The sequence below is a fragment of the Zalophus californianus genome, chromosome 13, assembly GCF_009762305.2.
Source record: "Zalophus californianus isolate mZalCal1 chromosome 13, mZalCal1.pri.v2, whole genome shotgun sequence".
NCBI classification, from domain to species: Eukaryota; Metazoa; Chordata; class Mammalia; order Carnivora; family Otariidae; genus Zalophus; species Zalophus californianus.
Genome location: NC_045607.1, coordinates 94,828,654 through 94,850,856, shown reverse-complemented (window position 1 = coordinate 94,850,856; position 22,203 = coordinate 94,828,654). Strand labels below are relative to the sequence as shown.

At 47.5% G+C, this 22,203-nt stretch overlaps 1 protein-coding gene across 2 annotated transcripts in view; it reads right to left on the bottom strand.

Moving 5' to 3' along the window:
- Window positions 1–122: 122 nt before the first annotated feature.
- Window positions 123–22,203, bottom strand: part of IPPK (inositol-pentakisphosphate 2-kinase) — a 46,031-nt gene continuing 23,950 nt past the window's right edge. The window contains exons 9-13 of one of the 2 annotated variants that reach the window (XM_027614366.1): window positions 21,132–21,411; window positions 19,110–19,260; window positions 18,446–18,548; window positions 3,526–3,605; window positions 123–1,547 (exon numbers count right to left, since the gene is read on the bottom strand). In XM_027614366.1, the coding sequence (XP_027470167.1) occupies window positions 1,322–1,547; window positions 3,526–3,605; window positions 18,446–18,548; window positions 19,110–19,260; window positions 21,132–21,411 (840 nt within the window). In that variant the 3' untranslated portion in view covers window positions 123–1,321. Of the gene's footprint in view, window positions 1,548–3,525; window positions 3,606–12,560; window positions 15,229–18,445; window positions 18,549–19,109; window positions 19,261–21,131; window positions 21,412–22,203 lie in introns of those variants that run through there. The other variant, XM_027614367.2, reaches the window with a different exon arrangement.

The window sequence follows — 22,203 nt, the reverse complement described above, 5'->3', positions numbered from 1 at the left end:
GTGGCCTGACCCACCTCCTGGCAGGGCCGGGGTCCTGTGCACACCCATCCTCACGTAGGCCAGCAACAAGGAACGACCTCAGGCCAAAACAACACAGATGCTTCCACACGTGTCCCTGCGAGGGGACAGCCCCCCAATGCACGCAGACGAGACACGTATCATTGGAGTATCTTTCTGAACCTCCGAGTGTGCAAAAAGCAAATGTTAGGACAAAGCTGAATAAATTCTAGGAGAGCTGGCTTGATTCAAACAAGTATAATTCTCAAGTTATCACAAAATTCCCCACAAAAATTTACAATCAATCAGCAAAATATTCTTATTTTTCACGTAGCATTTTCATACAATTTCGTGGTTTTGCTATTATAATCTTATGTTACAATAAACCTTCATTAGTCCCTCAAAACAATGATATAAATAGTCTGTACAACCTACCATAGAATAAAAAACTGAAGCCAAGATTCCCCACAGTTTTCTTAGCAGCTGGGCACACCTACGGTGACCCCAACGAGAACCCTCTTGGTGCCAGCCAGAAGTCGCTCATCCTGTGGGAGCACGCCACGCTGGCACCTTCCCCAAACACACACCCAGAATGCCTGGCGCACGGCCGCCCTGACACCAGCTCCGCAGCAGCAACTGCACGTGGCAAGGAACACCTCGTCTCCCCTAAAGTCAAAGATAAAATCATTCAGCTAAAAAGAAAGCACTCGAGTGAGTGGTGTCCACCCCTGACCTGAGTCCCGTGCTCCCTGATGACCCTGTGCAGAGCGGTGGCCGTGGCACCTCCACAGAGACCCCAAGTCCACGCAGCTCAGGACCCACATCCGCACCAGCCACCCATCGCTCTCTGCAGCAGAGAGCCCACTAAACCTGTGCTGCCTGGTGGCTCGCACGGAAAAAGTGACCACATAACTCAGCTGGGAAAGTTCCAGTAGTATCCATGTTTTCGTTCAAGTCCAAACTGTAAGATGTACGTGACAATTCAAGTTTTCTATGTTAGAGTCTGGTGGTAGGAGATCCAAACCTTGGGTCTTAAGGCTTTTACATCAGAGATGAGACATGAGCCCTGGGTGGGGAGGAGGCGCGGCCCAGAGCGGAAGGTGTGGGGACACCGCACACAGCAGCACTCACGCCCAGCGCTCCTCGTCCTCGAAGGTGTTTCTGGTGGCCTTCCATTCGGGGTCACCCAGACGCAGCCCCACCTGAACACGGGTTAAAAAGCAAAAACATTCACAGCCAAAGGTCACCCAACACAACAGAAAAGAGCTCTCTCATTCAACCTTCACATTCTGTGTTCAAGTTTCAAAGACCCCGCAGGAAGCGCCTAGACCTTATGGAGAACTAACGTGCAGTCCTCACTCTCCTTGAACCTGGTCGACATCACAGCTGCGTCTTTGGCGTGTACAGTCTTTGAATAGAAGTTGACTATCTTGCCGTCCAGTTTGTGCTGGTGAGGAATGCTCTCATACGGCTTGAGGTCGAGGTCCAGCACAGACACGGAGAAAGCAAACCTGGATCTCGACGAAGGGACGACAGGCCTTTGATCGGAGCTGGAAGTGAAAGAGCAGCTTCAGGACACATGAACCCCAAATACCCAAATCCTCACCCTGCGCAGGGCGTGCACCCCGCCTAGGCCCGCCGTGACACCCGCCACCACACGGACGGGAGGGCTGGCAGGTGTCCCCTAGTCCCTGGGGGCACTTGACCAGGAATCAGGAATCACTAACCCTGAGAGAAAGGAGAAAGTCGACCTGGCCTTTCCTCAACCCGATGAAGCAGACTTCCCTTCACCCGCCTTTTCCCCCATCTGCTGAGAAGCCTGTGTTCCCTGAGGCTCTTCACGTTTGGAGAGAGAGCTGATTTCATGCTCTAGTCTCAAATCTAATCTGCAGGTTTTGATGTTTTGTTCTTAAGGCTTCATTCTGTGGGTTTTCTAAACATCAGAACAGTCATGTGCTTATAATAGAAAATGAACAATTATCTGTACTAAAACCAACCACTCTGAGGCTAATTCTGAATTTTCTATTAAAATTGCTGTGTATCCATCCCACTCAGCTCTCAGAGTGCTTGGTAATATTTCACATCCAACAACTGGTTAAATATATGATATTTAGTTTAGCCCAAGAAAAATACTCACGAGTCCCAGTTTCCCCACGCTTACTACTCTTCTAGATTTAGAAAGCATCCCAAAACAACACGAATTTTAAAAGCTCCTGCCTGGGAGGGGAAGACCAATCAACATGCTCCCGTTGTGATGAAGCTAATCAAGGCCGAGACTCTCACTTCACTCCTGCCCCGAAATACCCTCCCTCTCTCTAGGGAAAACGGAGCCCTGGCTCAGCTGCTAGGTCATAGCTACTCCCTCCCGAACAGTAGTGAAGGTCCCGCTTCTGAGGCCTGAGCTCCAGGCAGCAGGGCCGGGACAGCACCTCTCTGGCCCCCAGCAGGCTTCCCCCACCGAGCCGGCACCTGACAAGGTGACGCGCACACAGAGGGGCATCGCTCGGCACACGGGCTGCCTGTGTGCCCACCACAAGCTCCCATGAGCCCAGGGCGCAGCTCCGAAGCTGAAACGCTTCTGCACCGCGCCACGGGGCTCCCGGGCCATGCACCCCCGCCCCGCCCCGTCTGCGCCTGCCAAGCAGCCGGCCAGCCCTGCACATTCCTGACTGCGTGCCTGTTTCAGGAAGGGCAGTGGGTGACATCCGCATGCTTCTGCCATGGGACAAGGCCAGCTCAATCCAGTGAACACGCACTGCAGGCACTTCCTCATGGGATCACAGGGGTCCTCAACTGAACAGAACAGTCTTTTTGTATTTCAGTTGCACCCTACAAACATCCCTCCGTGTTTCCTATCCGCTCTGTGCCTGCCAGGGAGCAGCAGTCCTGGGAATGTTTAGTTCAAAAGCATCTGAAAAACGGGTGGCTGGCAGCCAACGATAAGGTCATCTTGACCCGGGAACACATGTCAGAAGAATGTGGAACATTCCACAAACACTGTGTGTGGGGTTTGGCACCCTGAGGATCAATGCTGAAGATGCCATCTAATTAGCAAGAGAAGATTATCAGGTTCATCCTGAATTCCTAAAAAAAGGCAGGGGAGGGGACCGGACAAGGGTAATAATGTCCAGGGAGAGCGGCTGCCAACAGGACAGGAAGCGCAACAGCGGACATGCTGTCCCACCGGCGCACGAGGGTCGGGACCTTGGTGGGGGATCTGCAGCTTCTCAGGCCTCCAAGCCTCGGTGGGCACGTGGGGCCTTGAGAGAAAGGAATTTGTACCAGGATCCAAGCTGCTTCTAAGTCTTTGGAGTATTTTCTTAGAAAATCATAGTAATCTTTAACAGGACAGTCTTTTTAAGTTGTTCTCTGTAAACGTCTTTCCAACTGAATCACACACTTCTAGAGAGCAGTGGGAGTCAGCAAGCCGTGGCAGGTTACTAGGTGTCATGCGGGCCACGGGCATCAGCCTGTCAGCAGACATGGCCCTGCAGGGACACGGGCACGGGCGTGCAGCAGGCAGCTCACCTCGAGTCCTGCAGGCAGGGGGAGAGCGCGATCATGATGGAGCAGTCCTTCGCAGTCATGGCCACCCGGTACTGCTGAACCTGCGGGGGACGGAGAGGTCAGCTCCAGGGCCGCACCCCCACCACACGCACCCGGCACAGTCCAGGAACCGGCTACAGACCCAGGGGTGAGTGAGAAAGCCCCGGGCCAGCCCGGCCCTGACCTCTCACCGCAGGTAGCATGCAGACCCCGACTCCAAACGTTAGGATGCAGGCTTGTCTACCACAAAGCAGCCAGTCTGCCAGCTTGGACTTTCGCTACCTGGGCTACCAGGGTGCTGGGCACCCTGACGGTGCTGGGCCAGCTCTGCTCCACACACACCCAGCGAGGCCTGCTCGGATCACACCGCCACCATGAAGGACGCTGCGTGGATGGAGGGCTGCCAGGCTCCGTGTGAGCTCACTTCATCCCCAGAGTGACCCAGAGCCGGCCTGCTCAGCACTACCTGGTGACGGCAAGCCTGGGTTCAAACCCAGGCACTGTGGCTCTCAACACCAGGCTTGAGCACGTGCGCGCACCAGCCCACAGACACATCCGCCAGGGCCGCCGACGCAAACCACACACGGCGTGCTCTGGGGGACCCGACTCATGAGGCCGTGTGTGCCCACCTGCACGGCAGACACAGAGAGGTTCTGGAAAGCGTCACCTTGGTGTAGGGTCTGGGGCATCTTCCCCCTTCTTTGACGGTTCACGTTATTATTTGAATTTTTTAGATTGAATAGCTCTCACGTTTACAAAAATAAACTAATCACAAAAAAGGCAATGGGCCTTACAGGTTGTCGCTGCCCCCATCATCATACGCTGACAGATCAGTCTCACCTTCCCTGTAGCCCCTTCCTCTGAGTGCCACCCCAAGAAAACGTCCAGTTCCCACCTTCCCTGCGCACAACTGTGCAAGGTGCCTCAGGCCAGCTGGTGGCTCTTTTGAGGCTCGCAAAACCTCTTCTACACTTGGTGTGTTTGGCTAAGAAATCAGGTATTTCACAAAACACACAAAAAATTCGGTTCAAACAAATTAAGGAGATAAACATAAAAATGTATAAAATATTTGTGTCCTCATTACAAGACAAGTCAGAAAAGACTGACAGATCTGAATTCCCAAGGATGAAAAGTATCTATGTAACACCAGCTAAAACCAATGTGGGAGACGGAGAGTGGCAGCAATCGCAGTCAGCCAGCACCGAGGCGTCAAGTGCGAAATCTGTCTGGAAGAGGGTACTTCCCAACAGAGGTGTGAAACCCGATAAACAGACAAAAGAAAATAGCCAATAAATATATGAAAAGATGCCAAACCTTACTAATTATCAAGGAAATGCAAATTATACCAAACATTTTTCACTCATTAGATGCACACAACTACCCATAAAATCAGACACAAAATGGAAGGGCCAGACTCTCACTTCGAGTAATGCCGGACTGTGTGATGGGGGGCCAACCCGACTACAGAGGTCCACCCGAGGAAGCTGGACAAAATACCAAAACCATCTGCTACAAGGCAGTGTGAACAGGAGCAGGGCGAGTGGCTGGACCAGTGGGGAGATAGACATTTGGGTCTTTTCTGCCCTGAGACAGGGTTGACGGTTCCAGAGGGCTGGCTGAGAGCTACTCTTCTCACCAAACTCCAGGGCTACGGGGACAGTAATCGTGTGAACCCCCTCTTCAGGTTAGCACCCAAAGCTGCACCTGAAGACTGAGGGAGTCACAGGTTGACAGCCTTCCCGGACCTGCAGCCCTGCTTCAAAGAGATCAGTCACCAAAACTGGGGTCAGAGGACCCCAACTTGCTAGGGCTTCCCTGTCCCCCAGCAGAAGCAAACCCAAGATCCTCCCTGGAAGAAGACATTATACTAGGCCTTGCATTATTTCTAAAATAATTGTAAAATATAGTGACTGACACGTAAGTTAAAATATCCAGGTACAACACAGCATCACCTAAGTGAAAACCTGCAAGAAACCCCAGTCCCAGGTCAGCGGAGACAAACACAAACTCCAACTACTGCAGGTACCAGACAGACATGCTGCTCTGTTCAAGGATAAAAGACAAAATCAAGAATGTGACGAGAGCTGGAGGCTATAAAAATAAACGATATGTAAATTCTAGAACTGAAAAAAAATACAAAAATCAATATTAAGAATTCAAGAGATAGTTTTAACAGATTAGAAGAAACTCAAAGAGACTTGCTACAATGGAAGATAGGTCGAAGTTAAAATATCCAGAATGAAGCATGGAAAGTAAGACAGCTAGAAAATACCAAGGAAACGGGCAGAAATCAAATCTGAAGGTGTTAAGGCCAAATTATTTTCCAAAACTGAGGAAAGACATCAAGCCACAAACTCAAGAATGACTCCAAAAAACCACAATCAGTTATACACATCACCAAACAAACACTTAAGGATGAGTCACCAGCAGACCCACACAAAGGAAACGTTAAAGGGTATTCTTCAGACAACAAAATCATCCTAGATACAAGCTCCAGAATATAGGGCAGAATGAAGAGCAACCTAAGAGAAGCATCTGTGGGTAAAAGGAAACTGATTGTATAAAATGGTAATAGCATCTCCTTGAGTTTAAAACAACAGAATACAGAGGGCGCCTGGGTGGCTCAGTCATTAGGCGTCTGCCTTTGGCTCGGGTCATGATCCCAGGGTTCTGGGATCGAGCCCCGCATCGGGCTGCTGCTCAGTAGGGGGTCTGCTTCTCCCTTCCCAGCTCCCTCTGCTTGTGGTCCTGCTCTCGCTGTGTCTCTCTCTGTCAAATAAGTAAATAAAATCTTAAAAAAAAAAAAAACCCACAATAGAATACACAGCAATAGGATTTAAGTCAGGACGAGAGTAAAATATACTAAGAATTTTGTGCTGTCCAAAAAGAGAGTGAAGGTACTAGACGTTAGACTTTCATAAGTCAACTGCTTGCTGCAAAGGTCAGGATAACAACCAAGAGAAAAGCAAAAGACTCTGTAACTTCCAACAGAGTGGGGAAATTGAATGATAAAAATATAACCCAAAAGATTCTGAAAGAGGAGAGGAAAAGAAACCTAATAAAACAGGTGGTAAAGGATTAAACCTAACTATACGTCCACAAAACATCAGAAAGGATAGAAAACCAAACCTACTTTAACTGCAAAGGCATAGAAAGATTAAAAACAAAAGAACAGAAAAAGATATACAGTGCAAGTATTAACCAAAAGAACCTACAGAAGTTACACTAATATCAGAGAAAGGAAACTTTAAGGTAAAAAATATTACCAGAGATAGAACACAGTGAAAATTATAAATGACACTTGAAAATGAAAAATTTGATTTACCAGGTAGGTTTAACAATTTTAAGACCCCTGACAATATAGCTTCAAAATAAGTAACACAATTCCATACTTGCTATGTAAAATTTCAAAACATCCTTCTTATGAAAGAAGCAGACAGTAAAATAAGGTTATAGAAGATCTGAAAACAATTAATCTGACCTAATGGGAAGATATAAAACATTGCACCCAACAATTTGAGAAGACACTTTCTTTTTTACAGAAGCCTTTTTCAAATAAAATCTATAAAGCAAATCATAATGGATTTCAAAGGATCAAAAGCCAATCTCAACAAATTTCAAAGGACCATATGGGCTGTGTTCTCTGACCATAATGCAATGTTGTTAGTAATCAGTACAAAAAAATAATGAGAATCTCCATGTGTTTGGTAATTGATTCCCTTCTAAATACTTACATGGGTCAAAGGAGAAATCTTCATAGTAATCAGAGCATATATTTTAAATGAATGGTGTTGAAAATACAGCTGTGGAATGTAGCTAAACCATGTTTATGAAAAAATATATAGTGTTACACATTTTAGAAAAAAATTCTAAAACTTAATTAGATAAGCATATCAGAAGTTACAAGAAGAACAAATTATCCAAACAAGAAGAAAGGGAAAAAAACAGAAATTACTGAAATAGGAAAGAATCATATAGTACACTAAAGGATCCTAAGTTAATTTTTATAAAACAAAAACGATTAAGTCTTTGTGGGATGGATTAAGAAAACAGGTATCAGACATCAGGAATAAAAGAGCATTTTCAGATCTTAGAGAACATTAAAAGATAAAAGAATATTATCAAAAAACTATATACAAAAATTTTGAAAATTTTAGATGATGTTTTAGAAAGATGTTACTAAAACTGACAAAAGAAGAAAATCTGAAATTTTTTTAAACATTTTTTAATAAGATTTTATTTGAGAGAGAGCATGCACAGGGGCAGAGCGGGGGAGAGAGAGAGAGACAGAAGCAGACTCCCACGCTGAGCAGGGAACCCTATGCAGGGCTCAATCCCAGGACCCTGGGGTCATGACCTGAGTCGAAGGCAGACGCTTAACCGACTAAGCCACCAGCCCTGAAAATCTGAAATTGAGATCCTAACTTAAAATTTTTCTTCACAGACAATTATCAGCCCAGATGGTTTCACCTGTGGTTCTACAAAACATTTAAGGAAAAAATAATACAATCCTTACTTCACCTCTTCCAGAGAACCAGAAAATGAGCAAACATTCTTCAAATTTTTATGAGGCAGGCGTACCCTTGATACCAAGACCTAACAAAGACATTACAAAAAACTCACATCACTCATAAACATATATGCAAAAGAAACCCTAACCAAAATATTAGCAAGTCAGATATATAATAAATCACTGTAAAAATTGTACAGTTAACCACAGTGACAGAATATAGGAGAAAAGTCATATGATCATCCAATAGAAATAGAAAAAGCACTGATAATTCAACATCTCCTGAGAAAAACTTTTTTTTTTTTAAAGATTTTATTTATTTATTTATTTGAGAGAGAGAGAATGAGAGACAGAGAGCACGAGAGGGAGGAGGGTCAGAGGGAACAGCAGACTCCCTGCCGAGCAGGGAGCCCAATGTGGGACTCGACCCCGGGACTCCAGGATCATGACCTGAGCTGAAGGCAGTCGCTTAACCAACTGAGCCACCCAGGCGCCCCTGAGAAAAACTTTTTAACAAATTAGGAACAGAATGGAACATTCTTAATTTTTAACTTGTTTAAAAAATAAATTAAATAAGCCCCCCAAAAAACCTACAACAAATAACTTACTTAGTGGTAAAATGGTTTCTCTGAGAATGAGAATAAGACTAGAATTCCCACTTTCATAAATTAACTATATGGATTTAAGCAAAACAAAATAGGTAAAAGGCCTAAGGATTAGAAAGCAAAAAATCAAATTCAAAGACAGTATGATTCCATAAAACGAAAATCCAACAGCTGTAAGTGAATAGTTAGAATCAGTGAGTTCAGGGCCCCTGGGTGGCTCAGTCAGTTAAGGGGCTGACTTTGGCTCAGGTCCCGTGTCAGGCTCCCTACTCAGCGGGGAGTCCCCTTCTCCCTCTCCTGCTGCCCATCCCCCCATGCTCTCTCAAATAAATAAAATCTTCAAAATAAATAGAATCTGTGAGTTTGGCAAGGTTGACATATAAAAAGTCAAATAGAAAAACCAATTGCGTTCCTCTATGTGCACAACAAACACTTTAGAATGGACATGTTTTAAAGATTTATTTTATTTTAGAAAGAGAGAGAGTGCACATGCACAAATGCAAGGAGGGGCAAGGGAGAGGGATAGGGACAAGCAGACTTCCTGCTGAGCAGGGAGCCTGGTGGGGGCTTGATCCCAGGACCCTGGGACCATGACCTGAGCCGATGGCAGACGCTTAACCGACTGAGCCACCCAGGCACCCCTGTTTTTATTAATTTTAAAATAACACCTAAAATAATAGAAAATGCCCATGTTGGAAGACTAAATATTGTATAGCTGTCAACTCCTATTGTCATTTTAGTGCCAAACCAATAAAAATCCCAACAGGTTTGTTACTGCTTTTCCTTGTAGACCTGAACAAGCTGATTCTAGGATTTATGTACACAAGCAAAGGTCAAGAAGAGCCAACGAAAAAGACAATCCTGAAGATGGTGGAAGGATTTGCTCTACTGGATATCGAGGCTTGTTTTGACTCTCTAGTGATTAGGATAATTCCTGTGATTCTGGGACAATTCCATATGAAAGTAAAATAAAACCCTACCTCATGCCATACCTACCAAATGTGACAGGCAAAACAATAAAGGTTTCTAAAATACCTGTAGGACCCTAAGAAAGATAAAGCCTTCTTAAAAAGGAAAAAGATGTAAATTAAACTATCTTAAAATTCTGAACGTCCTTTCTTGAAAGGACTCCACTCAGAGTGAAGTAGCAAAGCTCCAGAGTCGAAGACGACACCGGCAGCACGTGTACCTGACAGTGGGCTTCTATCCAGAAAACATAAAGAACTCCTTCAGATCAATTTAAAAAAGACAATCCTACAAAAACGGGGCAAAAGACTTAACACAAAAGAAAACACAGATGAAAAGATGCTTAATCTCATCACCATAATAAGCCACCACTACAGTCACCAGAATGGCTGAAAAATAAAAGACTGAGGGGCAATGAGAACTACTCTAGCCAGTTGTAGGGAATAGAAGAAGGTAACTGTTTGGCAGTATCTCCTAAAGCTAATAGGCTCACATCTCTGGCCCAGAAATTCCATTCCTGGGAATATATCCAAGAGAAATGTGTGACATGTTCACCAAGAGATCAGCTTAAGAATGTTTACAACAGCTTTATTCATTTCATAACAGCCCAAAACGGGGAACAACCCAAATGTCCGTCAACAGTAAATGGATATATTGTGGTACATCTATTCAGCAGATCACTATAAAGCAATGCAAGTATGGAAATGCATGCAATAATATGATTGAATTTTATAAATAGTATATAGAGTTTTTTCTTCTTAAAAAGGACAGGATTCCATATATAAAGTTCAAAAGCAAAACAAACCAAACTATGAGAATATAAATCAACACAATAGTTAATTCTGGGGAGAAAATAACTGGCAGGGAAACGACGGATTATGTTTGGCTGCCAGGGTTCTACATCCAGACCTAGCTGGTAATTCCACGAGAGTTTGCTTTGTGACAAATCACTGGGCTGTACATTTTTTTTCTGTGTACTTTTCCGTATGTGCTATATCTCACAGTACAAATGGTTGATAATAAAAGTTTAGAAAATTAAAATAAAATTCGAAATACTGGTAATAATAGTGTTTGGGGGTGCGTGGAGGAAAAGGGCCCTCAACCGTTGTAAAAAGGAACGTAAATTGGCGAAATCTTTTTGGAAGGACAATACTGACAGAATTTATCAATCAATCTAGCAATTTTATTTCCAATAATCTACCTTCAGATATGCCTTGGTGCACTAGGATTAGAGTACAAAAATGGGAATGACAACATTCTTTTTAACAGTAACAAATTAAAAATAACACCCAAATAAATGACCATGATGAGACCAAACTAAAGAGAATGACAATTTCAGGGGGCATGGAGGCCTTCCAAGGGCCCTCCTACTACAAAACAACTAAATTCCTGTTAACGTACCTTTCAGTGCACTGTGGGGCTTGTAGAAGGTAAGGGAAATCGCTAACTCAATCCCCTCTTCTGACCTGTCCACCCCCAAAAGAGCCAAAACTAGGGTTTTGAGCAAGGAGCAAATGAAAAGGCTGAGCTGTTCTATAGGCAGCTGTCAGTGGAAGCACTGTTTCTAGGAATAAGCCACAGAGTACAGGGTCCTAACTGAGATTTCTCCCTTACGCCAGGCATCTGTATCTTCTCCGGAGGAAAGCATCCCCTGTTTAGGTCCCCAGGATTCCCACGGACTAAAGATCAAACATATGAGCTCACAATCGTTAACCATTAAAAACCCAAGCAGATAACACAGCATGGATGATTCAGCCAAAATAACGAATTTTGTACCTCTAAGGCTTTATTATGTATCTGATATCAGATAAAGAATATAAAATAACTTCATAAATTGTTTAAAGAACTAAAAGATGAAATTTAAAATTGGGCAAGCAACAAGGAACTATCAAAAATACCAAGCAGAAGTGGAAATGGACCGGGACGCCTGGGTGGCTCAGTTGGTTAAGCATCTGCCTTCGACTCAGGTCATGATCCCAGGGTCCTGGGATCAAGTCCTGCATCGGGTTCCCTGCTTAGCGGGGAGTCTGCTTCTCCCTCTCCCTCTGCTGCTCCCCCGCTTGTGCGCTCTCTCTCTCTGATTAATAATAAAATACTAAAAAAAAAAAAAGAAGTGGAAATGGACCAAACAGAACTTTGAAAAATAAAAAATATAACTACTGAAATGGAAAACTCAATGAACAAATAAGCTAGCAGATTAGACACAGGTGAAGAAAGAATCCGTGAATGGGAAGGCAGAACTGAAGAAATACCCAGAATGTTGTACAAAGAGACAAAGAGATGAAAAACAGGGACATGCAGTTGACACATGGAAGATAGAATGAGGTTTGATCTATATCTAATTAGTCTCAGAAGAAGAGAATACGATAATGGAAAAGAGAAAAATATGTGAAGAGAAAATGGCTGAGAATTTTCATAACTAATGGAAGATATAAATCCACAAATAGAGGAAGCACAGCATATATATATGAAGCTGGATAAATAAATACAAAGGATGCACACCTCATCACTCTGCCCAATAATGAGAGAGAAAGAGAAGCTCCTAAAAGCAGGTATAGGAAGAACTCTCCCCCTGAGAAAGGGCAGTTAGACTGATAGAAGACCTCTAAGCAGCCACATCCACAGTCAGATGACCTTATATCAAATGGTTTAATGCTAGGAGAAAAACACTGAACCCCTTATTTGTACACAGAAAAAATTACCTTTCAATACTGTGGAGAATATAAACATACCCAGATAAACAGGATGTAGAATTTTCAAAAAGACTTTCATTAAGTTATTAATGCAATTTCTAGGGGCGCCTGGGTGGCTCAGTTGGTTAAGCGACTACCTTCAGCTCAGGTCATGATCTCAGGGTCCTGAGATCGAGTCCCGCATCGGGCTCCCTGCTCGGCAGGAAGCCTGCTTCTCTCTTTCCCACTCCCCCTGCTTGTGTTCCCTCTCCCTCTGTCAAATAAGTAAAAAAATCTTTAAAAAAAAAAAAAGTTACTAATATAATTTCTAAAAGGTTTACTTGAAGAAGAGGAAAATCACAAACAACTGTAGGCCAATAAATTAGAGGACTTAGATGAAACAGACAAACTCCTAAAAAGACACAAACTATCAAAACTGACTCAAGAAATAGACAATATCATCAGACCTGTAACAAATAAAGAGACTGAACTGGGTATCAAAACACTAACTACAAAGGAAAGTGCAGGCCCAGATGGCTTCACTATTGAATTATATCAAAAATTTAAAGAATAATTAACATCAATCCTTCTCAAAACCCTCCAAAAAGTATGAGGCTGGAACATTCCCAGCTCACGAGACAATGCTAGTATTACCTGATACCAAAACCAAAAAAGTCATCATAAAAGATGCAAACTACAGACCAGTCTTATGAATATGAACACAATAATCCTCAACAATGTAACAGCAAACTGAATCTAGCAACATATATGAAGGATCATACACCATAACCAAGCACAATTTATACCAGGAATGTGAGGTGGGTTTTAACATCCAAAAACAAATGAATATTCCATATCTACAAAATTTAAAACAAAAACACGATAATCTCAATTTCCGCAGAAAAGACATTTGATAAACTCCAACATCCCTTCTGGATAAAAACACTCAAATTAGGAAAAGCAGCAACCTTCTTCAATCTGATAAAGAATATCTATGAAAAACCCACAGCTAACATCACACATAATGATGAAAGACTGAACACTGTCCCAGCAAGGCCAGGGAAAATCAGGGATGTCTGTTCTTGCAACATCTATTCCACACTGTACTAAAGATTCTAGCTAGGGCAGTTATGCAAGAAAAAGACAGAAAAGGCATCCAAATTGGAAAGGAAGAAAACAATCTCTAGTCACAGATGATCTTGTATAGAGAGAATTCTAAGGAATCTACTAAAAATCTCTTAATTTTTAAATAATGAATATAGGAATTCAGCAAGGTTGCAAGCTACACGATCAATATACAAAAACGAACTAATTTCTATACACTTACAACAATCAATTGGAAAACAGAATTAAGAAAAATGCATTTACAGCATCAAAAACAAAACATTCAGGAATAACCTTAAGGTACAAAATGCACACTGTGAAAACTACAAATGACTGTTGAAAGAAAACTGAAGATCTAAATAAATTGAAAAGCATCCCATGTTAACAAATTGGAAGACTTACTATTGTAAAGATGGCTATTCTAACTAAAGTGATCTACAGACTCACCACAATCCCTACAACTATCCAGCTGGCTTCTTTGTAGAAACTGGCAAGCTGATTCTAAGATTTATATGGAATCACAAGGGGCTCCAAATAGCAAAAACAATCTTGAAAAAGAATAGTAAAGTTGGACAACTTACATGTCCCAATTTCAAAACTTACTAAAAAGCAATAGTAATCAAGACAGCGGACTGGTGTAAGTATAAACACATATTCCCAAGGAACACCACTAAGCATTCAGAAATAAACCCGTATGTCTACTGTCAACGGATTTGACAGGGGTGCCAAGAACATTCAGTGGGATTTAAAAATAGTCTTTTCAACAAATGGTGCTGGGACAACCGTACATCAACATGCAAAGCATGAAGCTGGAACCCTACCTCAAATAATATACAAAAATTTACTCAGACTGGATCAAAGAACTAAGTGTAAGAGATAAAACCACAAAATTCTTAGAAGAAAACAGGAAAATATTCATGAGTTTGGATTTAGCAATAGATTCTTAGATATGATACCAAAAGCATGAATACAAGAAAAAACAGATAAACCTCATCAAAATCAAAAACATTTTTGTATCAAAGGGCATTTTTCTCAGAAAGTAAAAGGACAACTAATAGAATGGAAGAAAATTATTTGCATATCGTATGTGATAAGGGCCCACTTCTCACAATATACAGAATCCTTATAGCTCAGCAAGACAAATTACATCATTTAAAAGTTGGCAAAGGATCTGAATAGACATTTCTCCAAAGAAGGTATACAAATGGGCAACAAGCACATGAAAAAAATGCTCTTTGTCTTCTGGGAAATACAGATCACAACAAGATACCACTTTACACCCACCAGGATGGCAAAATTCAAAATGATAAATAACAAGTGTCGTTGAAAATACGGAGAGGTTGGAACCCTCACAAGTTGCTGGTGGGAATGTAAAATCGGACAGCCCCTCTGAAACTGCCTGATAAAATTAAACATAAGTTACCATTTGACCCAGCAATTCCACTCCTAGGTATATCCCCGAGAAAAGTAACAACACGTGCACACAACAATTTGTACACAAATACTTACAGCAGCATTATTCATAATAGCCAAAATGTCCATCAATAATAAATGGATAGAAAGTAACGTATCTATAGAATGGTGTGTTCCTCAACTACACAAAAGGAACGACGCTATGATGCAGATGAACCTTGAGAACATGCTAAGTGAAGGAATCCAGTCATAATGGACCAGGTACTGAACGAGTCCAATTATATGCAGTGTCTGCAGGAGGCGCGTCCACAGAGACAGACAGGAAGGAGCTCGATGGTTGCTTCGGGCTGGTGGGTAGGGAGAAGAGGGGATGACAGCGAAAGGGGGCGGGATTTCTTTCTGAGGTGATGAAATTCTGAAATTGGTGAAAAAATCACTGAGTTACATACTTTAAACAGGTCATTTGTATGGTCTATAAGTTATATCTCAATAAACCCGTTAGAGAAAAAAATTTTGAAAGCAGGAAAGATCAGAGATGCAAGAATGCTGGGCAAAAACAAGGGTAAGCAATAGTCAACTCCGGTTTTAGAAAAGCACAAGACAAGGAGAATACCAGACACAACTGCGGGAGACGTGGGCGAGGTGGGAGAAATGACCGGAACAGACCCAGCTCCTCCTGGTGTGTCTGCGGTGGTGAAGTCACTGGTTACCATCAGGCTTCAAATGTGCACGGTCCGACTGGACAAGTAACCGCTCCGGGGATAGAAAGGGAATATGCAACTTCCAAAGCAACAGGGCAAAAAATGGAATGTAAAAACTGACAAGCCGGGGGCGCCTGGGTGGCTCAGTTGTTCAGCGTCTGCCTTCGGCTCAGGTCGTGGTCCCGGGGTCCTGGGATCGAGCCCCGCGTCGGGCTCCCTGCTCGGCGGGGGGCCTGCTTCTCCCTCTCCGTCTGTGTCCCCGCTGCACGCTTCCCCCCAACCCACCCCTCCACTCATGCTCTCTCAAATAAATAAAATCTTTTAAAAAACAAACGAACAAACCTGACAAGCAAAAGTAAACAGAGGTCAGGAAACTAGACACCGGGGGCCAAATCCAGCTCAACACCTGTTTTTGTAAATAAAGTTTTACTAGGACACAGCAGCACTCCTTTTGGCTTGCCGGTGGCTAGCCCTGAACTACAAGGGCACGCTGAGCAGGCTGAGCGGAGGCCAGCGGGTCCGCAATGTCTAAAGCATCTACCGTCTGGCCCTTTACAGAACAAGTGTGTTGACTCCCGCTATGGAATTCTACACAACAGAGAGTGGGGGTCGCTCTGGGCTGTGGTTTCCTAGCCTCGAAATAAAGGCAGTAGTCCCCGCTCTCATTTCATCAGAGGTACAAGCCTCGGCAAGTTCTTGAAAGAATTAAGTCTGTAGCCTCAGAATGTTCTCACCCTGTTCCACCAGTTCCCTCCCACAACCACCCTCTTCCGACTCCAACCACCAGAGCCTACCTCCCTAGAACAGGCAGACCCTCACATTCCCACAGAGACCTCAAGCCGCGTTCCGCTACGCGTGCGCTGGGCAGCGGTGCGTATAAGGTGGGCAGTCCCCAGTGTGTGTGAGCGAGCGGGTCTGGAAAGACGCACTGCTAACCATGGACGTGTCCTGCTCGGCACGGTACGGCCGAGATCCTGAGGCCTGAGGACCCCTGACCAAGCCTCCCCCAATGACATCTTGCAAAAACTACAGTGACACGGATACACACCACGATCTGATGCCAGTCTGTGTGCATGCGCGAGTGCAGGCACCCACGTCAGCGCGCACATCCCACCGCAGTAAGACACGGAGCACAACCATCACCGTGAGGGTGCCTCGTGTTGACCTTCTGTAGCTACACCCACCTTCCTCCCACGTCCTCCCCAAACCACGGCCATCACTCAGCCCTCGCATTTCAGGAATGTCACACAGTCTGAGTGTGTGACCTCCTGGCACTGGTTTTGTCACCCTGCACAGCTCCCTGCAGAGTCAGCCAGGTCATCTGTTGCTCCAGACTTGTGAGCCTGAGCACTCCCTTCTCTGCGACACAATGCCCAGGAGTGAGAGGCCGGCCTGTAGGAGACGGGCAGGCTTAGTTCTGCGAGAAGCTGCCGCTGCTTCCCCACCTGGTTTCCCACCCCCCAGCACAGACGAGGGACCCACCTCTCTCTGCGCCAGCACCCGGCACCACCCCGGCCCTGGGCCAACGTGCTGCTCAGTTTAGCCATTCTGCCGGCTGTAGTGACCGCCTGAGTCTCTTACCACAAGATTTTACATATGAGGTTAAAAACTGAAGTAGCAAAGTAATCCATGTTTATCTAGTAGCAAATGTGAAAGAGAGAGAAACGTATAGGGGCGCCTAGGTGGCTCAGTCGTTAAGCGTCTGCCTTCGGCTCAGGTCGTGATCCCAGGGTCCTGGGATCGAGCCCCGCATCGGGCTCCCTGCTCCGCGGGAAGCCTGCGTCTCCCTCTCCCACTCCCCCTGCTTGTGTTCCCTCTCTTGCTGTGTCTCTGTCAAATAAATAAATAAAATCTTTAAAAAAAAGAGAGAGAGAGAAACGTATTAAAAAAAAGTCTTCTGTTGCTTCTCTTAAAAAAAGCAGCCAAGCTGGTACCTAATCCTAATCAGTGCACCACGCTGTAGACAACACAAGGGAGATTCTGGTGCAAAGACCCCACGTTTGGGTCTCTCCCCACGCTGAGCCCCTCCGAGTATGCCCCTCGACACCGTCCTCATCCTCGACGCTGAGACGGCCGTAGGAGAGGGCGCAGCCGAGGCCAGGTGGGGACCAGGACAGGTGAGCCGAGGGCACCCGGGGACGGCCACCTGGCCCCCCCCCCCCGCCGCCCCGCGGCCCCGCTAGGGGCTCCCTCACCGCGTCAGCGTCCGGCCAAACTGACAGCCCGGCGAAGCCGACAGCTCTCAGAAGATTTTTAAATGCAGAAGATAAACAGCAGGATGACTATATCAAAACACCAGAATATTTTTTAAAACAATGTGTGACACAGTCCTGCACCGCAAAACCTCAAGAGTGACGACGGGAGATAATGGGAGGTGTCTGTAGCCGCTCTGGTGAGAAACGAATAGGCCTGGTTCTGTCAGTGGCCAAGTCGGGGGTCCAGCTGACCCGACCACGGTCATCGCCATACTCACAATGGAGGAAATGCTGAATTTCAGCCAGAGACTAGTGAAAAGGAAGATGCCGTTGTCTTGCTGTCCAAGGCCAGTGAGCCTCCGAATTCCGTCGGAGCAGGACCAGGCCTGGGGACGGGGGCGGCTCCCAGCAAAGGCCGCAGGGGGAGGGACAGCTGCTGAGAGGGAAGCGCAGGGCGGTGGCCCTGGGTCCTGACCCCCAGGCTCGGGTGGGAGAGGGCTGGGTCTGGGCCGGCCGGAGCCCCCGGGGAGGAAGGGAAATCCTCCCTGAAAGCTAAGGTTCCGGTCACCACCTGCCTGGGCCACCTGAGGGAAACAACCATTTTTTTTTTTAACTCCCCAATTTTTCTGCTTTAAGCCCCAGGTGCAGGTAATGAGAAACAACATGCCTTGGGAAAGCCCCAAGTTAGTGTTAAGAGCCTACAGAGTACACAGTGTTTCCAGAAGGGTCTGCCCACCTTCGTCAGTGCAAAGGCCACTGTCCCATCGTCCTCAGTGGAAAGATCAAGTAGCTTCTGATAAAACGCTTCATCATAAGGCCCGTCTATTTGCAATGTTTTTCTGAAAGAGAAGGCACAAAAAAACAGGATGGCAAAGCCGCCTGGAAACGGTTTCTTAGACTAACAGTTTAACAGTCGCACATCTGCCTTTAAACATCTCAGAGATCCACCTCTTCCCAACACTAAACTTTGTTCTGAAGCAACAATTTTAGAGCGTAAGAGCAGACCCAGGGAGCCCGGGCCGCCTCCTGTTTATGACACATGGCATCCAGGCCAGACATGCTGGTGAGCCGGGAGGGGACGGAGGAGTCCAGGTCAGCCTGGCCACAAGCCTGCCACAGAGACCTCCAGAGTCCTCCGGCAGAGACCTGCGTCCTGGCAGGGCCGGCGGGTGGGGCGGAGCGGCTGGCCAGCTGTGGGGCAGCACTGCCCCCTGCAGGCTCAGCCGACATAGGACGGGGGACCGCCAGCCAGCCAGCCAGCCCCGGGCCTCCTTCACAGGCTGGGCCTGGGAGGGGCCGGGGCTGGGGTGACCCCCTTCCCCCATCCCTGTCTTGCCCTCAGGAATGCTCGGGGTCCACTCAGCCTAGCAAGGGCAGGGCTGCAAGGGCCTGGGCCTCACCTCTCCTCAGGAAACTCCTCCAGGTACCGCTCAACCCGCCGGTACAGAGGGTAGAGGCCTTCGATGTCCAGCAGGTCCAACATCTGCACCTGGAGGGTTTTGTACAGAAGACAGCCCTTCGGTAACCCCGAGCACTCCGGGCTGTTTTTTCCTACCAAGAATATCGGGAAAACAAGAGGTTTACTGTCAAGGACTGAAGAAAGCCTGGGCACGGGCCACACCCTGCCTCACGGAGCTGCTGGGGCACGGGGCCAGGCACCAAAGACAGGCAGGGGACCCGCGTCTCGCTCTGTGCTGCTCCCTCTCAAGGGCCTTCAGCTCATCACAGCAGCCCAGACCTCAGTGCAGACACGGCTCTCAGTCTGAACTAGCCAGGCACAAAAATTTAAAATGACCACACTGACGTCCCCAAACCTGGAAGACCGTGTCTGCGGAGCCCAGAGCCACAGCCCATGCTGACGGGTGGGTGGCCACATAGGACGGCAGTCAAAGCCGCCACTGATAAACCCGCAGCAGGGAGCAGTCACCACGGCGTCAGGGTGGGCACCAGGGGCCGTGCCCCTGGGAAGACAGGGTCCCGGCCCATCCCTCCCCCTTGAAGGGGGCAGCCGTGTGCAGTATGGACACTTTGACCTCTGACCTCCCACTGCTGGCAGGACATGCTCAGCCACTTTAGACAGGGTGAAAACACCCAGACCCAACTAGGGGGATTTGCTGAAATTACAGGCTGTGTGTGGAATACCTACCTCATGGTCAATAAAAATTCAAAAAATACAACTGTGACACACATTTGGTTATTAGGCAAAAATATCAGATTACAAAGTAGCATGTAGAGCACGGTTTGTCGTCCTAGAATGCACGTCCCATGGCTCATGCTGTGTCAGCCTGTGTCCAGGGGAGGCCTGGAAGAAAAGTCCCAGGTGCCAGTGGAGCCTCAGCATCCACCTGTGTCCTTCCAGACACATTCTGTCGTCTACTTAAGAGCCCCAATATGGGCATAATTCTACCACAATTTTCTGAAGTGATCAGGTATCGCTTTTTTAAAAAAAAAGCCACAAAATTCATTTGTGCTAAGAAAAATCTGGCACAGGGGCGCCTGGGTGGCTCAGTCATTAAGCGTCTGCCTTCGTCTCAGGTCATGGTCCCAGGGTCCTGGATCAGGCCCCACATCGGGCCCCTTGCTCGGCGGGAAGCCTGCTTCTCTCTCTGCCACTCGCTGTCTCTCTCTCTGTCAAACAAGTAAATAAAATCTTTAAAAAAAGAAAGAATGAAAGAAAAATTCTGCACGAGGGGCAGACAGCGGGTGATCGGCCATGCCCAGGCCGCCGCTCTGCAAACACGGCAGCACGAGAAGCCACGCAGGAGCAGGGCCACGGTCTCCCTGCATCACACCCTGCGGCGGCCGCAAGAGACCACAGGGCCTTCAGCCCGAAACAGGAATGACCTGAATCTTCCTCGTCAGCCCCCAAAGGAAGCTCCTGGCTACGGCTCCACATGACACAGTCCTGCGCGTGGCACGGAGCCCGCCAGCACACGACCAAGGGACAAATGAGGAGCCTGGGAACATTCACAGCAAAACTGCAAACCTGCCACCACCGAGCTGCCTCAAAGCTGGGATGCCCACTGAGTCACGGCCAGCCCACTGGCAAGTGGAAGCTGTGGGGGCCACCCCACCCTGAAGGGCCCAGAGCTGTGGGACTCCGGCCTTCCCAGCCTCAGCTCTCCACCTGCCAGGGAAAAGCTACCCCTCAGGGTGGCCATGCTGACGAGACGGGCTCACAGGGAAAGTGTTCGGCAAACTACTGAGCACTCAGACACGGGGAGCAGTGTTTTAGGGGAAAACCCTATAGCTCACATAAAAGATGAGGTAGGGCGTCTCCCCTGCAGGGCTGGGAGGCAGGGACGGCCGGCTGTGGGGAGCCCTGATGCGGCCCAGGCTGCTCCCGCAAGAGCTCCGTGAGGCCAGGCAGGACCCTGGCAGGTCACACCACACTGCCTGCCCCTGCGCCCAGCGTGGCCTACCTTGGCGGTGCAGGCTCCTGCCGAAAGGGCTGGCCTCACAGACACGAGGGCCCCGTGGCCCAGGCCCCCGCCTCAGGGCACCTGCCCAGCCCTTGTCCGAGCCGCTCAGCAGCACCCGCGTGATGACCCGCACCAGCTCCCGGATCACAGCCCTTGTGCAGTGGGGCCCGCCAGCCAGGCCGTTGGAAGGGAAGAAGAAGGGCTTCAGGTGGTGTGCGAGCTCGTTCCAGTCAGCCACGGGGCTGCGAGCATCTGTGCAGCCGTAGATCAGCTCACCGTTCTTCAGGCAGGGAGAGAGACAGGGAAACGTCAACTCCACGGGCTGGGGGCAGAACACGTTCGTCTCTGCCCACTGGGCAGGCAAAGGGACTCGACACCCTCCATTTGTCTCCGCCTGGGGCCCTGCACACCGTGGCCCCCTGGGGAAACCCACCCTCACGCACCATGTCACTGGCCAAGAGGCAAATCCCATTAGAACATGGAATAGAACAAAAACCTAAGAGCATTCCCGGGCTAAAATACAAGGCCTCGGGCGAACGCAGCCCAAAGCCCAAACCCCCAAAGACCGGAGCCTGTTTATCCGAGAAGCCACGTGACACCCGTGCTCCTAAGGGACACACAGTGTCAGTCTGACCCCGAGCAGGCAAACTTCTGGGCCAGTGTGGGTATCCGTGGGCCACCTGCATCTTGGGGACTTCTGTCCTCTGCCACAGGCTGGGCCACGCTTCCTGCCAGGGCGGGCAAGGCTGCCCGTGTCACCACGTGGACCGTTTCGTCCCCAAGGCCATCCTGCCTTTTAAAACCAAGTCCAGCAAAGACACTCCCGTGGCACCAACATTCCCAGGGCTGCGGGCAGGGCTGCCCAGTGGGCTGACCCTGTGACGCAAGGGACCCTGACCCCCACACACCTGAGCAGCAGTGCCCGACACCTGGTCTCTTGGTTTCCCCACCTGAGAGAGGGTGTGGTCAGCAGCCTCCGGACAGTCCCCAGGGGTCCCCTGACACACCCTGGAGCCCCCTCCCCACGGTGCAGCGTGAGCCACAGCACATCCCTGGCAAGACCACGTTATAA